At 37.2% G+C, this 22,167-nt stretch overlaps 1 protein-coding gene across 2 annotated transcripts in view; it reads right to left on the bottom strand.

Annotated features, from left to right (window-relative positions):
- pparg (peroxisome proliferator-activated receptor gamma) overlaps positions 1 to 19,924 on the bottom strand; it is a 31,693-nt gene extending 11,769 nt beyond the window's left edge. Inside the window, exons 1-3 of one of the 2 annotated variants that reach the window (XM_041979462.1) lie at positions 19,707 to 19,924; positions 3,281 to 3,574; positions 2,842 to 3,008 (exon numbers count right to left, since the gene is read on the bottom strand). In XM_041979462.1, coding sequence (XP_041835396.1) covers positions 2,842 to 3,008; positions 3,281 to 3,572 — 459 coding nt within the window. In that variant the 5' untranslated portion in view covers positions 3,573 to 3,574; positions 19,707 to 19,924. Of the gene's footprint in view, positions 1 to 2,841; positions 3,009 to 3,280; positions 3,575 to 19,172; positions 19,250 to 19,706 lie in introns of those variants that run through there. The other variant, XM_041979457.1, reaches the window with a different exon arrangement.
- Positions 19,925 to 22,167: the final 2,243 nt, after the last annotated feature.

Here is a 22,167-nt window from a genome sequence, read left to right as displayed (position 1 = left end):
CAAAATAAACACACCAAGGGGAAAGAGAGTGAAAAAAAAGAGCATGGGGTTAGTTTGGAGGGTGTATCAGTGTTTCACTCTACCAGGACAGCTACCCTGTAGATTGATTTACTTCTGATCTATCTATCTATCTATCTATCTATCTATCTATCTATCTATCTATCTATCTATCTATCTATCTATCTATCTATCTATCTATCTATCTATCTATCTATCTATCTATCTATCTATCTATCTATCTATCTATCTATCCATCCATCCATCCATCCATCCATCCATCCATCCATCCATCCATCCATCCATGTATGTTAGGGCTGGAGGATATGGAAAAAAAAAAGAAATCACAATATATTTCTTCATATTGTCCGATCTTGATTTTTTATCACAATTTTTTTTTCTTAATACTACAAGTTTTCAAGCATCTGTAGTAAAAAGTGAAGAAACTAGAAATTAGTTAATAACAAAGCAAATTAAATAAGATCCCTATCAGAATCTTCATAAGTAAAAAGGATAAGGTGTTTTTTGCTGGCTTCTGTTCACCGCTGTTAAGAAGCATGCATCGCCTAATGAAAGTTTTCTTGCAGAGAACAGCTCAGACTCGGATATTTCAAATAGCACCAGTATCTTAACTTTGTTTATGATAAATATTCTACATGTACGGCTTAAAAACTATCAGAATCTCTATAAATAAGGAGGGTAGAAAGTTTTTTGTGGATTCCGATCACTGTTGTAACAAAGCACCTACATGGCCAAATTGTTATTTTAAAAATAGCATCAGTAATAACTTTCAGTCCCTATGTGAGATTTTTCTACTTCTACTTTTCTGCTATTAGTTCTCCAGTGTGTACTGCATACAGCAGTAGCAGAATGTTTTTGGCAGTAATCATATTTTTGACCCCTCTACCATGCACTAATATGAGTGTGCGTGCACGTGACTTGCACGCCCGAAAAAAAGGCTCCTCCGAAAGCCCTGGTGTAATTAGGACCCCAAGCAAAACAGCTTTAGATACTTATGCTTGAAAAAAAAGAAAAACCCCACAGTCCTGGCATGAAGGAGGATCAACTGAAGAGGAGGGGGAGGAGAGGGAGCGCAGAGAGAGAGGGCGACTGGGGCAACAACATTTGCGCAAAAGTTGAAGAAGAAGCAGAAGAAGAAGAAGAAGAAGAAGAAGAAAAAGAAGAAGAAGAAAAAAAACAAAGTGGGGGTGTCGCACCCTCTGACCATGAAAAGTATGGGTGTCAAAACACCCACATCCCCCACGGGTGCGACCCTGCCATGTCCGAGGCTACTGTGGCAAACAGTCACATGTAAAGCTCCCACAGCTTGTGGCATATATCAATTTTCGAAAGCATAATATGCAGAAACAGGAATCCGATTCTTTTAATTTTGTACACCAGCTCTGGTAAGGCTTGCCATAAATGCCACCAATAAACTATCATTTGGAGCCAACAGTTTCGTCACTTGATGCTGCAAGGCAAACTGTTACAGAAAAGCACAGAAGGCAGAGGGTTCATGCCAAGGTGTGTCATAGAGAAACAATAATTGTTAAGTGATGGCTATGGTTGAGAGCAAGAGGTGTCCATTCAGCAGTCGCTGATTTATTTATTTTTGATCTTTTCCTTGCAGCATATCCATTTTTTTCCCCCTCCCATCATCAATTGCCACACTTTCGGAACCGTGTTGGATTCCCATCACAGCTTCATTTATCTTGGCCCTCAGCTCCATGTTCAATCATTCTGCTTGTCAAACTTCAACTTCTCCAGCCACTTACAAATGGAAGTGGAGCAGGAAAATGTTGACTCTGATTGGCTGTTGTCACGCAAATTTCTGCCATGTTTGATCAAGTAAATAGGCTCAGAGCTAATATCACCATGATCGCCCAGAAGTCACGATCATTAAGCACGATCAAATGATCGCCCAGTCGTAATTGTATATATATATTTATATATACATATATATATAAATTGAAAAATTCATGTTATATGTGGTTTGTAACACACTGTCACAAAACATAGCTTATCTTCTTATAATACCTTATTTTTCAAAAGAAAATGGAAATATGTATGAAACTTTCTACACATTCTATTAGTTATTTATACTTAAAACAGACAGACAGACACAGAGTTTAAGGGGCTGGTGCCACATCTGCAAAGATACATGCCTATGTTGAACCCTTGCGGAGTGGAAAATGTATGGCGCTTGTGGTTAGAGTGACAGACATCAGAAAGATTAAAAAACTTGCATACTTCTCTCCAAGCATTATACAACTATTTATTCCACCAACACGTCTCACCTAAAGGTGACATGAAAAAAAAGTGTAACAGAAAAACTGATCTTAGCCATTCAAGGTTCCGTTTCAGATGCTTGTATTTCCTGACAACTCTAAGGTAATGTTTTTCATCATCAGTGTGACTTAATAAGAAAATATATTAATGAAATTTCCACTGCTACGTAGTCGTTCTTAAGAATTTCTAAAATGTCAGAAAAACAATTGAAGACATTTCCTCTAAAAGAAAAAAGTAACATATAAAGTGTCCACCAATCTTTCTAAAAATGAATATATAGACAATGCAGCCTCTTTAGAGACACTGGTGTTATGTCTCACACTCTGCAAAGCAAGAATCATCAGCTCTAGCTGATCTACAATCTAAGTCCATTTTTATTACAGCTTATTTTCTGGCAATTTGCTGCTTTCTTGGAATAATAAACTAAATACTCAAGAGTTCTGGCCAGAAAAATCTAGTGCTAATCAGCTGTTTGATCACTGAAATCATTAAGGAGATAGTGCTTCAATGTTTTCTTAGTTTGTCTGAGTTTCATCTTTATTCTTTTAAGCCTACCTTACAGCCCTCACAAGCGTGCACACCATAATGAAACCCTGAGGCTTTGTCCCCACACACACGACACTCGATGTTTAATGCTGTTGCTGACGCCTCGTCTGGAAGTTTAGAGAACGCAGGGCTGTCGGAGTATTGCGGAGGCGACTCTGGCTCTAGCTTGATTGAATCTGAAAGAAGACACAACATCAGAAAGGGAGGACAGTCAGCAGGCAGACAAACAGAATGCAAGGTTTTTGAGGAGTTATATAAAAGGTTAACATTCTTGGTTAAATCTGGTTTCTTCAAATGTATGCATTTCTAACCATTTGTTCCAGTGTGATGTGTTCAATGCACCTTGACCAATTTCTCATTTAATCTGCTACAGTTAAAACATTTTCAAATAATTTCTCATCTGAGGATGCAACAATAATTCTGCTACAGAGAATCAGGCTGTACTTACTGTGTGTGTCCGGCTCTATCCTGTAGATGTGCATGTTTGTGTAGTCCATGTTGGTGAAGTGTTCTTCGCTCTGTGGTGGACTGAGGTCATAGGCCATACCAGCGGATGAGATGGAAGATAGAAGCGGAGGAGACAGGGAGGAAGGGATGGAGGAGGAGGAAATGGAGGCGTAGTCTGATGTGGACAAATGTTTCATGTCCAGGCAGTGAGGGCTGTCGTCCAGTTCTGGCAAGTCCACTGTGTTCAGACTGAAGCCAACAGGCCAAGCTAGGAGATGCTGGGTGTCCACCATGTCTGCAATGCAGAGAGAAGAGACGAGGAAGTGTTAGCTCATGCAATATGATATTGCAAAGCTGGCAAGTGATATTCTATCATGTGCCGACTTTATGTGGCCTTGAAAAAAGAAAACAGTAGTACTACAACCGCGGGAAGGGGAGGAAGTGGAAAAGTTGAAGAGACAGACAGAGAAAGCAAGACAGAATGAAGGAAAGATGCAGAGAACCAAAATATGATAATGCAAAGATATTTCAAGTCCACATGCAGCATTCCACAAAAGGTTAATCATTAAATATGTCTGCTCAGAAAAGTTCAAAACTTTAGGGCGTACACACACTCCCATACAAACACCACAAGAAGTACCCTCTGTCCTCCTGCTCATTCTTGCAATCTGTCTGTTATCTGGCAAACAGGGAGGCAGATTGTGTCACAGGGAGTACAAGACGAACTCTGGCACTGAGGAACGTCTTTCACTCAAAACATTGCTGTGCTCTAATGCTGTTTGGGTGGCTCATGGTATGATTGCCCAACTAAAGGACACAGAAAGCAGGCCAAGGATGTAGGACCAGCTTTTAATACACTTTTTTTGAGAGCTTAAATGTTGAAGAGCTGGTTTGGAGATTGAAAGTAAAGTGGTCAGAAATTAAGATTCTTGATTATGGCAACCTGGTGTAATAGCAAATATGTAAAATGTAAGTAAAATAAATGGCAATGTTCAAATATATAATGATAAAGCTCATGTGTTTTCAATACAGCTTAGTAGCTGCACATATATGAAAGCTTTAACTGAGTGACACTGACAACTTGTTAGCAAGATCAAACAGCCTTGGCCCTTTTACTGGACTTAATTACACTACGGATACATTATCTTAAAATAATGTACAAAAGCATCATGTTTCATTTTTAAATCCACAGTTTTCCTGTAAATATTTCTCTCTGGTACAGATAATTGAGGCATTTCAGCAAGGGCTCAATACAGTCAGTTATTGGAAGAGAAACATCAGCTGAGATGATCAAAGTCTTGTTGTCAGAGGTTACTTGTGTCCACATGCAAGCGAACCAGATAGAAGGTGATACACACAGGGGTAAGTTTGCACAAGGGCGTGACGTAATATAAAAATTCATATTGACATGCTGTCTTTTGTTTTGATTGGCCTTTTGGTGCTTTGGGCCAGTCCTGTCGAACTGAGGCCCAAACAGATAAATGAAGTTGGAAATAAGAATGGGTGCAAGTATAAAGTCATATTTCTAGGCATTGTGTTTAACTTTTGTTTATTTGTTTTCTTTTTTTATGTATATGTATGCATATGTATTCAAAAATAAATTTTCTGTTTTTCACTTCTTTTTTTATCTCTATCCTCTCCTTTGTCATATTATTGTGTCTACACTTATGTTGTAAAACCAATAAAATGTTTATAAAAGAATATAAAAAAGTGGAATTGGTGGAATAATTGGGCACTATTTTTATTGGGTGGCTTAATACATAAATGATACATCAGTGAAGTGTTTCCTCTGTGAGGATGAGATATATTACCCATTCGTGTTCTTTGCAGTTAAGTAGCATTCACTATTGTCTTTGTATTTTTTGTCAAGAAATTTAATATTTAAATGCATTTTAGATATTCATGTACTGAAAACATTTAGGTTTCCTTTCTCCTTTAAAAAACATTCTACATTATGCTTTAAATCTGACAATTTTCTGAGATGGCATGTGTACTTTAGCCTATTTATTTATTTCTATAATGCACCCTAAAGTTTTTATAATCTTGCATTGAAATGTTGCTGCCCCTCAGTCTCATTGTACGTGCCCGATGACAATAAAGATCGGATTTGAACTGAAGTGACTGAAAAAGAAAAAGGATTGCAACAGTTTATAAATAATCAATAAAGCCAAAGGTCTGCGAGCTGAACCACCTGATCTGCCAAGTAACCTTTATAACCAACATAGATCTGAAAATAACCTCCGCTAATCAAGCTCAAGCACTTGACTTGGAGGAAAAAATGGAGAAAAGAATGTACAGAATTATGCAACAGGATAAAACTAAAATAGTAATGGTCAGATGGCACAGCAGCACCAGGTATAAAAATGACTTGAAATGGCTCCAAATTACTCTGCAAAACATCCCTGTGGAACAAACATCCTCTTCTCCCAACTACATATTGTTTCCTTTTTACTTGTTTGGAATGTGGCAGAGAAAATCAGTGGGGGTCTACTTAAAATTCACATGGACTGTGGCATTGTTCCACATCCAGACAGAGCATGTGTGTTTGCGTGTGTGGGTGTGTGTCCACAGCTTCCACTGCCTTGGACGTTGATGACTATTAATAACCAGAAAAACCTGGATATTTTTCCATTTGCTGGCCAGCTGCCAGCTGATCCAAAGCTAAAATAGACTGAGCATCGGAGCAACTTATGCTCTGCTTGGCATCAAGTCATCATATGGAGAAAGAAATCTGAAGGGAGACAGAGAGCTCAAGAGGTGAAGGGCAAGCGAGATAAAGCTAGAGGGGTGACTTAGAGCGATTCCCTGGACGATTTAACGGAATCACACAGCACCCTGGAGACACTAAGAAAAAAAATAACCCAAATCTTAGGAAATTCATGCTCTGTGTTTAACATGACTTGTAAAGTAAAAAAAAAAAAAAAAAGTAGAGGGAGACTGCAGCCTGGCAGTTAAACCAAAGTGCTTAAATCAAGTCATAACTGAAAGTAAAAACAAGTTTGGACTGAAATGTCTCTCCTGAGATTGTTCATGAAAGAGTGTCGTGCAAAATCTATTTAAATGCAGCAAGTTTGTGAGTGTTCTATGGGAAAACAAGCTGTCAGACATTATAAAAGGTGACAAATGATTAGCAAGGGATATGTAGTGTGTCCTGCATTTGTAAAGGCATGTGCGTGTCAGCACGCGTAAGACTGCAGTGCCAGTGTCAGTCAATTCTCCGATTTCCACGTGTCAGAACTTGAATTCTAGGTAAGAGTACAGTATGTAGAAGTACTTTGTATCATCTATTGCCCTCAGTCATGACATAATAAAAAGATACCAAGACCAACACTAAACCAGCAGGTAGGTCTGGCAACTGCTCTGTCTACATGAGCCAGACTCACACTGCCAGTGTGCACACCGACATAGAATTGGACCTAATGACAGCTTTTCATGCAAAGTATTTAAAAAGATATGTTTTGTATGTTCACAGCAGTGAGAGGAGAACGAATGGAACTATGTGCTGATGCCGAAGCTGCATTAAAACATGCAAATGAGTAACTAAGTTGTTAGCTTCAAGAGAGGCAGTGTATCAGAGGAAGAGGTACAACCAAGGGGTCAGAGTGGGAGATGTGAAATCTTTTCTTAAGGGAGAGAATTGCAAAATGAATGTCATTTTTTGGATGTTCGTGTTTCTTAACAGCGGCTATGAATTTGTCCTTTGTCATCCAAGAGTTTAGAAGTCTCCAACATCTCCAGGCAGCACACAGCAAGACTAATTTAGACGCCACACAAAGAAAATGCAGAATGAAGAATAAAAGAGGAGTTTAGGACGACAGAAAAGTTAAAACAGAGGACAGTCTGGTATATGCAGTTATGTGAATGACACAAGAGAGAACCTGCCCTGCTGCATTCAAGGCCTTAATGCTCTTATCTTCTCTGTTTGAATAAAAAGTATGCACCTTGTTTCAGGGTGAGGAATGAACTACCCTTATCAAACAAGACAATCATTCAAAAGCACTACTGGAAACACAGTGTATTTAACTTTTTTCAGACTTTGAAGCGTATTTCCACTTTAGTTGAGGGCGTGGGTTTGTCTTTTTTTTTTCACCCAGTAAGCCATTTATATGATCACAGTTGTTCTGTAAATGTGTTTAAAGTGACAGGGAGAGAAAGAGAGAAAAAGAGAAAGAGAGAAAGACACACAGCGAACAGTGAGCTCTGTGACTTCCTGACCTCTTCATGTAAAACAGCATGTGGTTCAGTATGAGTGACTAAAACAAAGATATGCCCGCCTGCACGTCTGCTTCATAGTCCCCACTATTTCTTTGAAAAGATTTGCGTGCTTGATTTTTTGCCCGGTTAGTTCTGCATCAGGAAGCTGTGGGACTCTGGAAACATTGTGTATTGTAAAACACTGTTTATTTGACTAAGCAGCCTCCTCAGGTGAAATGTGCAGTACAATTAAAAATATAAAATAAAAATAAATCAATAAAAAAATTCTGCTTCACTCTTCAGGAAACTGGCACTTTTTCTTTTTCTATGATGGTGTGAAGCCACCAGAGGCAGATTTACCTGAATGGGCCTTCCCCCTTCGCATCAACAGAAGAAGAGTGGGAAACCAAGAGCACCCGAAGTGTCAAGAAGAGGTCTGGACTGCCCTCTCTACAGAAACGAGAGTCTACTCTCCTATAGAAACCCACGTGATGGCTGGTACCTAACTTACTCATAAAAAATCTTCAAAGCTTGGCACAGAGGGAGTTTAAAAACCACAATCTTTGTCTGCTTGGTACAACTCTGAGTAACAACACACCCAGACAACCTCTTTCTAATTTCAATTTGATTTTACTGATTTGTGTGATTTTTTCCCCCCCAGATTTTCCTTTTATTACACATTGGATCAAATGAGGTCAGATCTATTAACAGACCCCCCCCCCCAAAACACATACACACACACACACACACACGCACACAAACACACACTTCTGTAAGTTGTGGTGAGCGGTTTCTTCCAGAACTCAAACATCTACATTACAAGAAACACATAAAAAGCGCACAGAGCGACAGATACAGATAAATGTCTTAAGAAAATGGAACAACCTCACATGACCTAGTTAATTTTTTTCCTTTTGTTTGCCTCTTTTGGAGAAAAAAAATCTTGACATATGACATTATTCTTGCACACACACCAAAGCAAGCCCACAAAGACATCAACCATCTGAGAGAAACCATTCTGAGTATAAGGAAAAAACCTGGTTGACCTCCAGTATCTTCCTGATACACACTGATGCTTTATCTCATAACTATCAGATGTCTCTGTAGACTATTCTTATTATATAACTGTTGCTATAAAACCATGCAGCATACTGAAACAAGATGGACTGATTGACAGTAGTCGCACAAACACATTCCCACTCAGGACACAGGATTGTCCACTCACCCCGTTTCTCCTGTTTCGGTTCAGAGAATATTTGGTGTCAGCTCAGTGGTGGGTGTCTAAGTGTCAGTGTGAGTGTCAGGGGAGGAGAATGGTGTGTGTATGTATGTGCGTGGTCATGTTTTTCCTCAGGAAGTGATGACCAAAAGAAAAGGAACTACACACACATTTTCTCTCTCTGAAAGAGTCTGGGCTCAGCAGAAGTTCAAGAGAAAGAGCCATCATGTGGCTTGGGTGTGTATGTGTGTGTGTGTGTGTGTGTGTGTGTGTGTGTGTGTGTGTGTGTGTATGTGTATGTTTCTTCCATTCTTATTTCTTAATAGGTGGCTATTACAACAACACAATAAACTACAGACCTGTGTGCCTGTGTGCTTAAGCATGTTTCTGGTAAACATTCATTCTACTATGTGTGTGTTTAGCTGCATGTATATGTGTGTGTGTGTGTGTGTGTGTGTTTGTGCATATGTGTGAGGTGGTAGACATCAGATGCAGATGATTTCCTGTTGCTTCACACTGACAGGCAACCTCTTGGTTGCACTTCTCTCCCTCCTCTCAGTCACTCACTATCGATGTGACAGAGGTGACGAATTCACTTCTAATACAATAATAGCTAACACTAACATAACACTAACATACTAATTGTCTAATTTTCTAGTGAATAAAATAAAAAGCTCTTGTAGAGATCAGCTTTTCAGAACACTAGCGCTGTTAAATACCATATATTGGAAAAAGTCATTTTTGTGCAACCGTTAAAGTGCTTCAGGGTAAATCTTTATACACAGTTTAGTCTAACAGTGAGAGAGAAACCCAAATAATTGTAGTTGACTTGTCTTTTTCACTCTGATTCAATGTTTTCCTGACATTTTGTTGATTCATACAGTATTTTGCCTGTAAAAAGATTCACAGTTATTTCCAAGAAGAAACTAATGGTATGGTTGAAAAAAAAGAAAAGTTTTTAAACACTGACATATTGTGCTGATTTTAAAGAAACTACAGTATACTGTATTCTTCCAAAACTCTTTATTTAAATGCAACTAAAACGACGTCTCCAAACCAAATAGGAGAGAAGTGGTTTTGTCCTAATGATTATGGTTATTTAAAATGTCTGTCTCTATCTCTACTACATGGGAATTAACCAAAAAAGTAGCAAAGCCCTAGTTATCCTAAAAGAGAAAAGAAAAATCCTTAAAAAAGAGGGAATTATCAAGGGAATCTGACACTTGTCTTTTACCATCAAAGATCTACTCAAAATGATGTTACTTTTTTTTAAAAGGGTCAAGCTTTGATTGCTGTGTCAATTGGTTTAACATTAGCTTGACGGATGCTTTCACTACCTTACTCACGTATCAAGTGTGCACTGGGATAATAACCAGTTTCCCCAGCAACGCAAAGTCTACTGGAGAGATTGTAGAGCTGAATCTTTGCTAAGTTGAAGGACTATTGGGGGTTTAAAAAAAAAAGATGATTTCTAAATAAGGTGCGTGGTTAGATGAAGTAACAATGAATTGGGTAAGCACTGTAATGAATGAAATGCAGCATTTACATTTCATTGTGTAATTGTTAAAAATGTTCCTCAATTTGAGAAAGAGACAGTAGTGTAGGTGTATCTCAGGTACAAGTTGAAACTGCACTTGAAAAGCCTCAGGTGTGGGGAAGAATTGACACAAATGACTCATCAGATCATACGTAGTTGTTTTCCCGTCCATCAACGGAATTTTTTACTTTTTTTTTTTTTTTTTCGCTATGCTTTTTAATGTTTATCTGCTGAGTTGGACTTAACCATAATATGAGTCAATATGAATCAGACTTCAATACAATCTCTGATAGTACCAGTATTCATTTCCCAAAAACTGGTTTTTCAGTCAATTGAAAATGAACAAAAACAGAGAAATGAGACATTTCTGTCTCTCGTGGAGTTCAAAGTTGGGACATGCTGCTATTTAGTTTTTCCAGAAGAATCAGCAAGATTCTCACAAAAACTGTGATATCACAATCATGAGAGAATCCATCGTACCAGGTTTTGGTGTTTGTGGTAGAAGCCACAAAATCTGGTCCAATTATTAGAAGTTTATATGTGAAAATAACTGTTTATCCAATCTAATGCTTTATTTGGAAGTGCCTGCCTTTTTCCAAATAGTTGCTATAGAGGATGTTTTAGATGGTTCTGTGTAACAGACCAACTGGAGTGTCAGATGAATGTGTTGTGAATTTATCAGATAATCAAGCTCTACAGCCCTGTGCTCAACACTTAGCTTAATAAATTTAATTACAGCACCTCCTTAAATATTACAAAGAACGACTGAGAACGGCTGACTTTAATGCAAATATCCTTAAGCTGCAAGAAATAGCCAGGCAAAGGCAAATCAGTATGAAACTAAGCTGCATGAGTGAATGAGCTATAGTACTAAGCAAGCACAGTATGTAATGTGATACATAAAGCGTGTCAAAAATATGTTAAATCACATGTTTTACAAAAATTAAATCATGATTAAGGACTGTTTTGCACCCGCAAATCCAAAATATATTTCAACGTTCCTCTGCACTAGCAAGCTGTGTCTTCTTCTGCAGGCGTAGTTTGTACATCATGACCATCAATAGGAAGTCATCTTTTGTTCTGTTTTGGGGGGGGGCTTTTGTTGCTGCTGTGTCTTTACATTGTGCCTTTCAACAGTGTTCAACAGTGTTTCTGACCCGACATGAAGACTGAACAACAACAAGAGGTTATAGTAGCACAAAAAGGTGGGAATGAAGAAACACCCAGCCTTTCCATGTTTATAAAAAGGAAAACAAATCTATCCCCCTCTAAATATGACATGGTAAAAAGCTCACACGTTTATTTCAGATCTATTTAACCTAAAAATGATATGTCATCATTCACAGAGAGGGGTTGTAAAGATGCACACTAAAACCTATACAAACAGTTCAGCATATGTTTTCAGAATGTAAAAGGGACTTGTAACAGGGGAGGTCAGTGTGGCTGTATTTTGAATCATTTTTTGAAAACAAAGAGATTTTAGTTGCTTGTATTTGCGCATGCAAGGACATACAGGAACACTGGAATCTAAAAACTTCTACTATCTAAAGTAATACAGCCAGTTGAGTATACACAAACATGTGGCAAAAGAAAGACAGAATCAGAGAGAACAGCAACCACTGCTGTTGTGCCATAAATGTCTTATGTGTTTGTGTCTGCTTTGAATGCTGCTTTCTGGGAATTTGAGTTTTTTTTACAATAATCTGAGGACACGAACTTTAGCATAATTCCCTTAAATAGTGGTGAGTTAATAGTTGATGAGTCTCTTGAGTCTTAAGAGCTTCCTTACTTGATAAGGGGAAAGGAGTTGTGTATGATGTCAAGGTCTTACACACACACACATCCATATCCCACATCCTCATGCAAAAACATGTATGTACCATGTACTCTTGCTTAAAATCGTGTGTGAAGCACAACTTGTTGCACTCCTTCCATTTATAACAAGAGAACAAAGTCAAACTTTATCAGTCTTTGTTGCACTGACAAGTATGCACACAAACGCAGATGCACACACCTCTGAGTGTAAAAGGTGTGCACTGAAAACAGGGAACAAAGGACATAAAAGATGGAGCAAAGGAGAAAATAAAGACAGAAAAGTATGGATACTGAAAATGAGCAGTTTCGCGATAATCACATATATTAGGCCATTGCTGGTTCTGTGGAATTACGCAGTAAAGGTTCATGTGTAAACTGTGAAGTGAGGCCAGTGCAGTAGGAAAGGGGAGAGGTACATGTGGGAAGGGTCATGCCCTGTTCCTTGAAGCAAAGAGGAAAAGACGGGAGTGTGCTGCCTTCAGCTGCTGTTTAGCTGCACAATAACAAAGCAACACATGGCATACCTCTCATTCACAGAATGTACTGGAAATAGGTTTTGCTGGGGAAGGTATGTACAGAAAAAACAGATCTTGAATTGTCTGATTCAAGGTAGACTTAAAAATGGTCAGAAATGCCTCAACAGCTGAATATCCGCTAACTTAATCTCAACATATTAAACCAATGTTCAAAGAGTTTGGAGTGAGAGGATGATGTTTGCATCTCCGAAACTGAGCAAATGTGAGGAATGGATTTCCAAGAGTTAGCATATTAATTCATGACTAGTACAAGGAAAGGATGGTTTATCGACGGTTTCATTTACATTGGTATTTTTATAAAAATTAGATGTAAAACACAGTAAAGTTTTTTATCTACATAATCTCATGCTGCAGTAGATTTTCATAAAAACATTACAGTGAATGATTATACATACACTGACACTTTTATTTGCATATCTACATGAATATTTACAACAACCTGTTGCACTCATATACATCTTTATCATCTGCTCAATAAAAAAAAGAATATATAACAACAAACAAACAAACAGTCACAAAAATGCCTGGATGATAGTCGGCCTGGGTTTGTTGGTATGGCGTAGGTTGAAGTCTAAGCATCGTTGTTTAGGTTTTAACTTTTCTTGCCTACCACTGAGATCTGTACCCACACTGCAAATTATGTCTTTTTAAATGCACCACACTAGCTCACACCTGATCTAAAAACAACAACAACAACAATAAAACCAATAAACAGGACATGTGTGCTGCTGGTGACTTATTTGAGTTGGTGTAGCTTGTCGGGGTGGGTCTGGTTGGCATGCCTAGGACCCAGGTCCACTTTGCTTCTTTGCAAATGCCTACAACAGGCAGAACCAATCTACAACAAACTCATGAGGATAGAATACTGAGGGCATATGAGCAATGAACATATATTTGTTCACTGGCAATAAAGACATTTTTCCTCTTATAATTTTTTATTATTATTATTATTATTATTATTATTATTGTTGTTGTTGTTGTTGTCTGTTAATATAATTAATACCATTATTAATAATATTATTGTTATTACCATTATTTCTATTTCTTATACTACTAAAACAATTACCCTTGTACTAAGAGTTATAAATTTGATGTTTTTTTAACACGTGTAGGCATACATACACTCTATACAGTAATGGTGCTCTGTTTCGCATAAACATTTACACACTTGCCAGAATCTGTTTTGAATTCTTTTTTTTTTTCTTTTCTGTCATTCTTTCTTTCATTTCCATCTACATGACAATAATAATTAGAGAACCTGTTTTTCTCTGTAAATCTGTACCCATGTGCATATCCTTTTGCTTTCACTGAACAGTCTTATTCCCACTGTGTCTGTAAAAACTCCCAACGTCAGTTTAGTTTATTTGGAAATGACAGTGGATGTTAATGAAAATTACATGAAAACATGCAATGTAAACACAGTTTTCATCCTTTTTTTTATTGGCATCCATGTAGTTGTTCATCAAACTTAATGAAAAACCTTTTCAAAAAGCCTAGAATCTGTCAGCTTTCTGAACAAAGTTGATCTAATTTTCATTCAGTAAAGTAGCCTGAAAAGCCTAGGAACAGCACTAGCTCTCCCTCCAGCAGCCGCTCTTTGTCTGATGAAAGGCAAACCGGTACATGGACTGAGTCACTACAATCTTAGGAGATTTGATGTGTAAATAGTTAATTTCTAGAAACTGTCAGATGACATTACATTTCTAAAATTACCGACTGCTGATCAGTGAGAAGTCTCAAAAGGCAGTAAAGCACTGTCAGCCTGTAACATCTGTTTGCCTGAAAGGAAGTACTCACTGGACTATCATGTGATAACATTTTAAATAATCTTTTTCATCGTGTCAGTAGCCTTATGCAGTACACTTAATATTTCATTTTTCCCCACAATAAAGAAGCTGGTTAAGATGACTGGTATATCAAAGGATGAGGCTGGCACCCCTGTACTGTTTTTATTGCAATTTAGGGACATCTGTGATCCATAGAAATTTTTTTCCCAGGCCTTCTGAAGTGGAATTATGCTTTGACATTTGTTCACATCCTAAAATCCATCTCTTCCACTAAATAAAAATAAAAAACAAAAGCAAGAGAAAGAGAAAGCGAGTGGTGTGGAAGGGGTTACAAACGAAGTTACCACTGGATCTCTCACTGTACCTTGAAGGATAAACTACTTCAATTCCATTTTCATACACAACAACAACAACAACAAAAAAAACATAATTAAACAGCCATTTCTTTAACATATGCATATCAACTATTAACTCCAGATCGCAAGCAGCTAGTTCTTTTAAGTGTCTGAAATGTTTAAAAACATTATATTTTGCTGTCTTGGTACTCTTTAAATTTACAAGTGTAGCAGCAATACATAAGGGACAAAGACAAACCCAAATGTCTGACAAACCATTAAAAATAGTAAACAAACGGTTAATAACCACAGCATATCTAACTGGAACAATAAACTGTAGGTGTTTTTAAGTATCGATTCCTGTTTTATTGTGTGGCAAGATTATGTGGCAAAATGTCTGCCTTTTTTAAATTGAGGGGGTGGATTACAGCCATCATGCATCACTCCCAGCATGCATGACCAAGTGATATCTCAAGCGATGCCATTTTCAGAGAACCAAGTGAGAACCCTGCACAGATAAAGTCTGAGTCATTCTTAAGTTCCCACTGGACACTAAGGCTTTGACCTGAAGAGCTGCTGTTTGCTCCCACATATTTCTAAAGGGAAATCAGGACAAAGGTTATTAGATATTCCTGGCTGTTGACTAATTTCTGTGTTAAAGTGCATTGGCAAGAAGACTTATTAATATGGGAAGACATGTTTGTTTATGTAAGTGGGCATGCATGTTTATGACTGAGTATAGGTTAACCACAACTTCAGACCCCTACCAAGCTTTTATATCTCCATGATCTGTGTGTGTAAACTGTTTCATCTTACAGAAATACAAAGGTTTAACTGAACATTATTTTGAGGCAAAAAATAGTCAAGATGAAACTGCATTAACAATCTATTATTGTGATAAATTAAGTGTATAGTTGGAGAAGGTTGTTAGGCTGTAAACACTGATGGGTTTTTACACTGGGCTATTTGGGAAATAATTTCAATGTCCATCATTTATCCAATAAATGATTTGGTCTGCCCTACGATGGACTGGTGACCTGTCTAGGTGTACCCTGCCTCTCGCCTGCAAATTGCTGGTATAGGCTCCAGCTTTCCCGCAAACCTGAATAGGAATAAACGGCATAGAAAATGAATGACTGAATGAATGAATGAATGAACGAACAAACGGACAAACAAATGAACGAACGAATGCATGATTTTGTCGGCTCTTTGGGCTTATTAAAAGGACGTGTTTATCTCAATGAAGAAATAAATAAGGTGAGTCTATAGCACTGTAATGGCTAAAATTATTCAAATACAAACAACAACAAAAGCACAAACATGTCTTAACCAATTAGTTGATCATAAGTAACAAGTAAAAGATGAACAAATGTGTTATGGCATCAGTTTCATGTTCACCATCTCAATCAAGCTGCTGAAGGCTGTGCTGGAAAAGACTGGGCGGCTTATACATGTGTGTTATTTTCTGAACAGAATGGAGAAAATATTACTTTGATCGTTCTTTGGTGGCAAACAAAAACCTTCAAATTTAAATACATTTGAGACACAGCCAGGGAGACATCACAGTCACAGCTTGTATCAAAATGTATTTTGCTCATTCAGAGATGTGTTGCTCTGATGTTATTGTGAAAATGACTCACTTTCAGACGGCAGATGTTGTGATAAAAGCATAGATGCCGAGACATACAACAGACTTTGACTGACCTATACATGTATATATATCTATATATATCTATATATATATATATAGATATATATATATAGATATGTGTGGTCTATTCAACTTCTGAATCTGAGTATTTTAAAAGGCATTTGAACAGAAAGGTTTTACTATTAATAAACTTAAAATAATAACAAAATACTAATAAAGACTCAGTAAATTCTAAATATATAAATTTTTTTTTTAACATTTTCTTCTGTTCATAAATATTTCAACAATCAATTAGTTAACTAAACAGTAACAAACATTCAAACACACTGAGAATATCTAGCTAAAACAGCACTAATAATCTAAAGCTCAACACTGATTAAAATTAATTGATCCAGGAAGACAGTTAAGATTGTTCAGTATATAAAGGAGGATATTGTGGTTTGACAGTGAGCTGTAAGCATCGAAGATGAACAAGAACAGAAAAATGCTTCATTTGCAAACAGTTTTCTCCCACAAAGTTTGCTTGATATCAGTAAAGTCGAACTTTGCTGCCAAAATGTTGCCACGGACAGTAAATGATAAAACGATTGGCCCAGAAGTTAATAATTACACTAAATTTAAAAAACAAATTGATGGCCTAAAAGGCTAAACTGCTTCAAACATGAGCGTTATCTGATAAAACAAAATCAAAGGTGGTTTTTTTTTTTTTTTTTTAAATGCTCAAACTAACACGAGACCAAGCTGAAATATGCAGTGAAGAAACCAAAATGTTGGTGGTACAGAGGCGAAAGTGGTTAATTATCTGTGGGCTGATCCTTAGTGTGTAATTTTCTTTCATCTGGATTGCTATGCTGTAAGAGAGGTGCAGACTTTTAAGCTTCCTTTCATGCGGTGATTACATTTAGCTCTTATACGCGTTTACAGATAACTTCTTATCGCCACTGCAGAGAAAACCTTTTCTTTAGACATTTCAAACTAATATAGATTCTCAAAAAACAAGAAAATGCTTGGTGAAGAGATGTTTTTAAAAAGCTGAACCAACTAAACTAAAGCTTTGTGAAGAGGTATGTTAACAACAAATAGTAAAGCATGACTTTCAGAGTGTGCGATCAGACAAAACATAGCAAGGGTATCTAAAGGCACTCCTTCATTTTATGACAACAGAGCAAAGTCCAAATCTGTCCCAGTCATTCACTTACACATGCACATACACATGCATTCACAAACTTCACTTTAGGAATTATATAACCTGCTAAGTAAATAATTCGGCAAGTAACAACACACTCAGTCTTGCAGTCAGACTTTAAGCTACTTATGCAGAGATTACAAGACAATTTTACCAAAAATACAGATCTCCCTGTAACTAATTAAAGCTGTCTGAGATTTCACAGACATTTCTGAGCTTAACACAACTTTCTAGATTTGGTACATGAAAACATACAAATGCTTACAAAACACATTATTACCCAAATAATGTGACAGCTAAGAAAATTACTTTGTTAAAATCAGACGTTATGACTTTAATTTGACAGAGCAGCATTGCTGATCATGGAAACAACTTCTCCTTATTTCCCAACCGCTTTAAAAGTAGCCATGTTACATCAATCATGACATTTTAACCTTTAATAAACTTCTCTAATAATCCTCTTACATCAAGGGTTTGATAAGTAATATTGCTGCAACTTCATTATTAGGAGTTTATCTGTTAAAGCCTTTAACAGATGATGCCATTATTTCTTTGCTGCTTTGACAGAGTTCTTGAGTTCCACATTTTTTATGGGAGTATAAGAAAATCTAACAGCACAATGACAAAAGAAGCATGTACTTGATGCATCTTGTAACTATTTTCTAATTTCCTGTCATCCAGGCAGGGCTGAGTTTCAGTGAGATCAGTGCACAATTAAAATAATCTGGCGGAGACTTTAAATTAGTTCAAAACTGCTACACTATCAAGGTGAACATGACACTATTGATTTATTATGCTGTACAAATTTTATATTGTCTGCACCTCCAGCAAATGGACCATGAGCATAGTAGATTAATGTAGATGAACTTGTTAGATACTGTAGTTTTCTGGAGGGAGGCTGAACACTTTGAATGGAAAATAAGTGGACTGAACACAAGTAAAACTTTTAAAATTTACAAATAATGAATAAACTTTGTTCAATTTAAAGCAAGCTTAGCATGACTGATTCTGTTGTTGTGAAAGTAAATATAAAATAAATATAATCACAGCCATTTTTATTATTATCATTATATACCTGTACATTTAAGCAGCCTTCATAATATTATCACACATCAGGATCATACAGAATAAATGGAATAATTAAATCTCTGAATCAACGATCTGATCACTCTTCCATCTAAATATAATGTTTGTGCCATATAATACAGTATCATGAGGCCATGAAACAGCTGGCATCATCGATCACAGAGCAGCAAAACTCAGAAAAATAAGTGTTTGTCAGAGTCTGTATCTGTATCCACATTATTGCTGAGTCATAACTACTATTTTATACAGGATGGCCTAAAAGCTGAGTAATAACTACTAATTCTTCACATGACATGACAGATGAATACATTAATTAAGAATATAGAGGGCACATCCCTTCTACTTACATACATGTTGATTTAGCTCATATATATATATATATATATATATATATATATATATATATATATATATATATATATAGATATATAGATATATAGATATATATATGTTTGTGTGTGTGTGTGTGTATGTGTGCGTGTAAATAAAAAAAATCAGCACTGTAAAATCCAGAAGGAGCAAGAAACAAATCATCTCTTGCACTCACCTGAGCTTTGACCAGTTAGATGGTTAAAATCTCTGCCTGGTGTTTGCATGTCAAGCTTACACTCAATGTGGCCCACGGACACACTGGACTCACACCTGACTGTGTGCCAGTTGTCAGTCCTGTGACCGCACCCCCCCCCCCTCTCACCATCACCACCCCCAGAACGTCTGCGGTAGCCTGTCACTGCAGTGTCCACCTTACCAACCATTGCATCTATTTCTGAGTATTGCTGTGTTTATGAAATTGTAAAACACCGTAAAATTAAAGACGTATTTCAAATTATTTTGGTGAGAAGAAAATAATATATTTTCGTCGTTTTATTATTTTTTTATTATTGGGAAAATTATTATTTTAAACCCCGTCGTGATTCATTATGAGAAGCTGAATTAAAGTTTATGTGGATACACCAAACGCCAACTCAGTTTCCATGAATTAATGAAACTTTTATAGAAGTTTCAGCGTTGTTAACACCCAAACAGCAGCCACAACACTCACTGCGCAGCACACTGTGAACCGAGCCGGAAGGTGACTGACCTGATCAGTGTGTTGAACCGCAGAGCAGAAAAGAGCTTACTCGCTGTTTCTGAAACCAGGTCGTCCTCCTCGTTTAGGTTATATAGCGTTGCTTGTCAGCTCTGGTGACCGTAAAGAAGGCACCGGAGCGCCGCGTCTAGATGGTCAGGTCCGCCTGCTGTGGAGTTTTCTGCTCATGCTGCTGCTGCTGTGGTCGGTGTGTATGCCTTGCCTTCCTCTCTCTCCTCCCTCCGCTCAAACACAACTGCCTGGGATCTTGTGGACGCATGCAGAAGCATCAAATTACCATTTAAAGCTCTAATTTTCGTCATTTTCGTTATTTAAGGGGGTTTTCTTCGTAGTTTGTGCGGCACGTTGGAGAGAGGTAATGTTTAAAAAAGTTTTCATTTGTTTTGTTTTCCCTTATAAGACAAATTTGTGTCAAGGCCAACTGAGTGGCTAGCTACAGGAATAGTTTCATATCTACAGATTCACTAAGAGCAACTAAGATGCTAATTAGACTAGCTAGATAAGATAATTGGCAGGTCACTGTCTGATGGTGTGAAGCAGAGCTAGCAGCTAGCAGCAGGAAGACACAAGATGCTCAATCTGTCAAAAAGTAGTAAAAATGTACCTACCATGAACTTAAAGCCCAGGTTGGAGCTCTTTCCACAAAGTCGTAATAGTCCTTATTGTCACTTAAACATTTTAGTTGTCCACATGAAATACACTCCATATCCATTTCCTTCGTTTTTCTTTCTTTTCACAATGAGTTTGGTCGCTTTGATTCCATTTGACAAAACCCTCATAAGTCTTACTCTCCATTTTGCTTTGTGCTAAGCTAGTAAAAGTTGTCACACTGTAAAAGAAACCACTCATAATAGTCAATTAAATGTATTTATAGTATTAAAGTCTGCGTTTCTCCTTTTCATTTTAATGTTTGGAGTAATAATGATACATGAACTCTTAAGTTTTGTGTAGCTGCAGTACGTTTGTGTTCTAAAGCCCCATATTGTAGACTGACTTAAAACAGTGTATTTCTTTTTTATTTTGTCACTATAAACATTTAAAACCTTTTTAAGTAGGAAAATAAAACAATACAGCATTCTCCTTTGGAATTTAGTGCAGTCAATGGAAATACACTTTAAGAAAAAGTACCTACAAATGTTAGCCTGTGTGCTTAGCTGCTTTCATCCCCGTTTTGACCATTTAGTTTAGCTTTCTGAAAAACAATAATTTAGTCTAAAACAGAATTCAAGTTAGACTTTTCATGACTAATGAGGTCATTACCTTCACACTTCTGGCATCACAGGTTTTTGTCTTGCAGATTATTTGACAGACTTTCTGGAATCCGGTCATGAGGGCAGATAAGGTCATGCTGAAGCCTTCAATTAATGTACTAAGAGGACGTCACATCATCTTAAGTTGATCAAGGAAGAGATTCTTCATCTGAACAGTCAACTATTGAAACTCAGCTCATGTTATGTGCCAAGGCAGATGCCCAGTGATTATTAATTTAGCATTTCATCAATGAATCAATGAACTTTAATAGTTCTTTTAAATATTTGAGTGCCTTACAATAACCTATAGACAAATCTCATGCTACTTTAAGCTCTAAACCAGACAATTGGATGTTGCTGTGCTTCAGTTTTGGGATTTTTTTTTTTTTGTTTCCGTTTTAGCCCACATATTGTGAAATCTTATCTCGGTATCTGAAAATGTGGAATTGGTGCACGTCTCAATCACAATAGATAGAGTTTTTATGAACGTCACAAGTTAAATTTCTCACCATTCAAACCCCTCACTCAAGACGAGTCAGCTGTTCATGAAAATTGTAAGTGTAGAGATGTTCAGATAAAAATGTAGCATCATATGAGTCCTGGTAGCACTCTGGTTAGACTTGGTTTTAAACTTCCTGTGGTACTGCAGCACATCACAGCGCTGCAGGCAGCAGAGCAAGCTGGTATTTCCACCATCAAAAAGTTCAGAGCATCACTAAATGAGCGTCCCTGCTTTATTTATTTTTTTTATTAACATACTTCCCCCCTTCAGTGTCACTTGGCCAGACTCTGACCTGTCTGTACTCCAGTTTGGCCGTGACACAGCATGATGATAGCCAGGCATGGAGGTGAAAGAAATGTTCAGGTATAATTTGCATTCTCCTGTCAGCTTAATGCGGTAAAGAGGTTTCTCTCCAGCGTGTGTTTAGACATGTTTTTAACATAGTTTACTAGTCAGAAACTTGAAAGTGTATGTTTAAACAGTTTCTGGGTTCCCCCAAAATGGCGGACAAAGCCCCGGTGACATCACATGCACATTCTCTGTTGGTTTTATTTTACACAGAAGCCCAATCTGTTTCATAAATGTTAGTGTTTCCTGAAATATTTCTATATATCAAGAAACCCAGAAGATGCAGACACACTAATAGATGACTCTTCATTGCTTTTCACTGAAAAAAAAAAAAACCAAAGAAAAAACGAAC

This window comes from Melanotaenia boesemani, chromosome 3, assembly GCF_017639745.1.
Source record: "Melanotaenia boesemani isolate fMelBoe1 chromosome 3, fMelBoe1.pri, whole genome shotgun sequence".
Classification (NCBI taxonomy): Eukaryota; Metazoa; Chordata; class Actinopteri; order Atheriniformes; family Melanotaeniidae; genus Melanotaenia; species Melanotaenia boesemani.
Note: the sequence above shows the minus strand (reverse complement) of the source record. Positions and strands in the feature narration are given on the sequence as shown.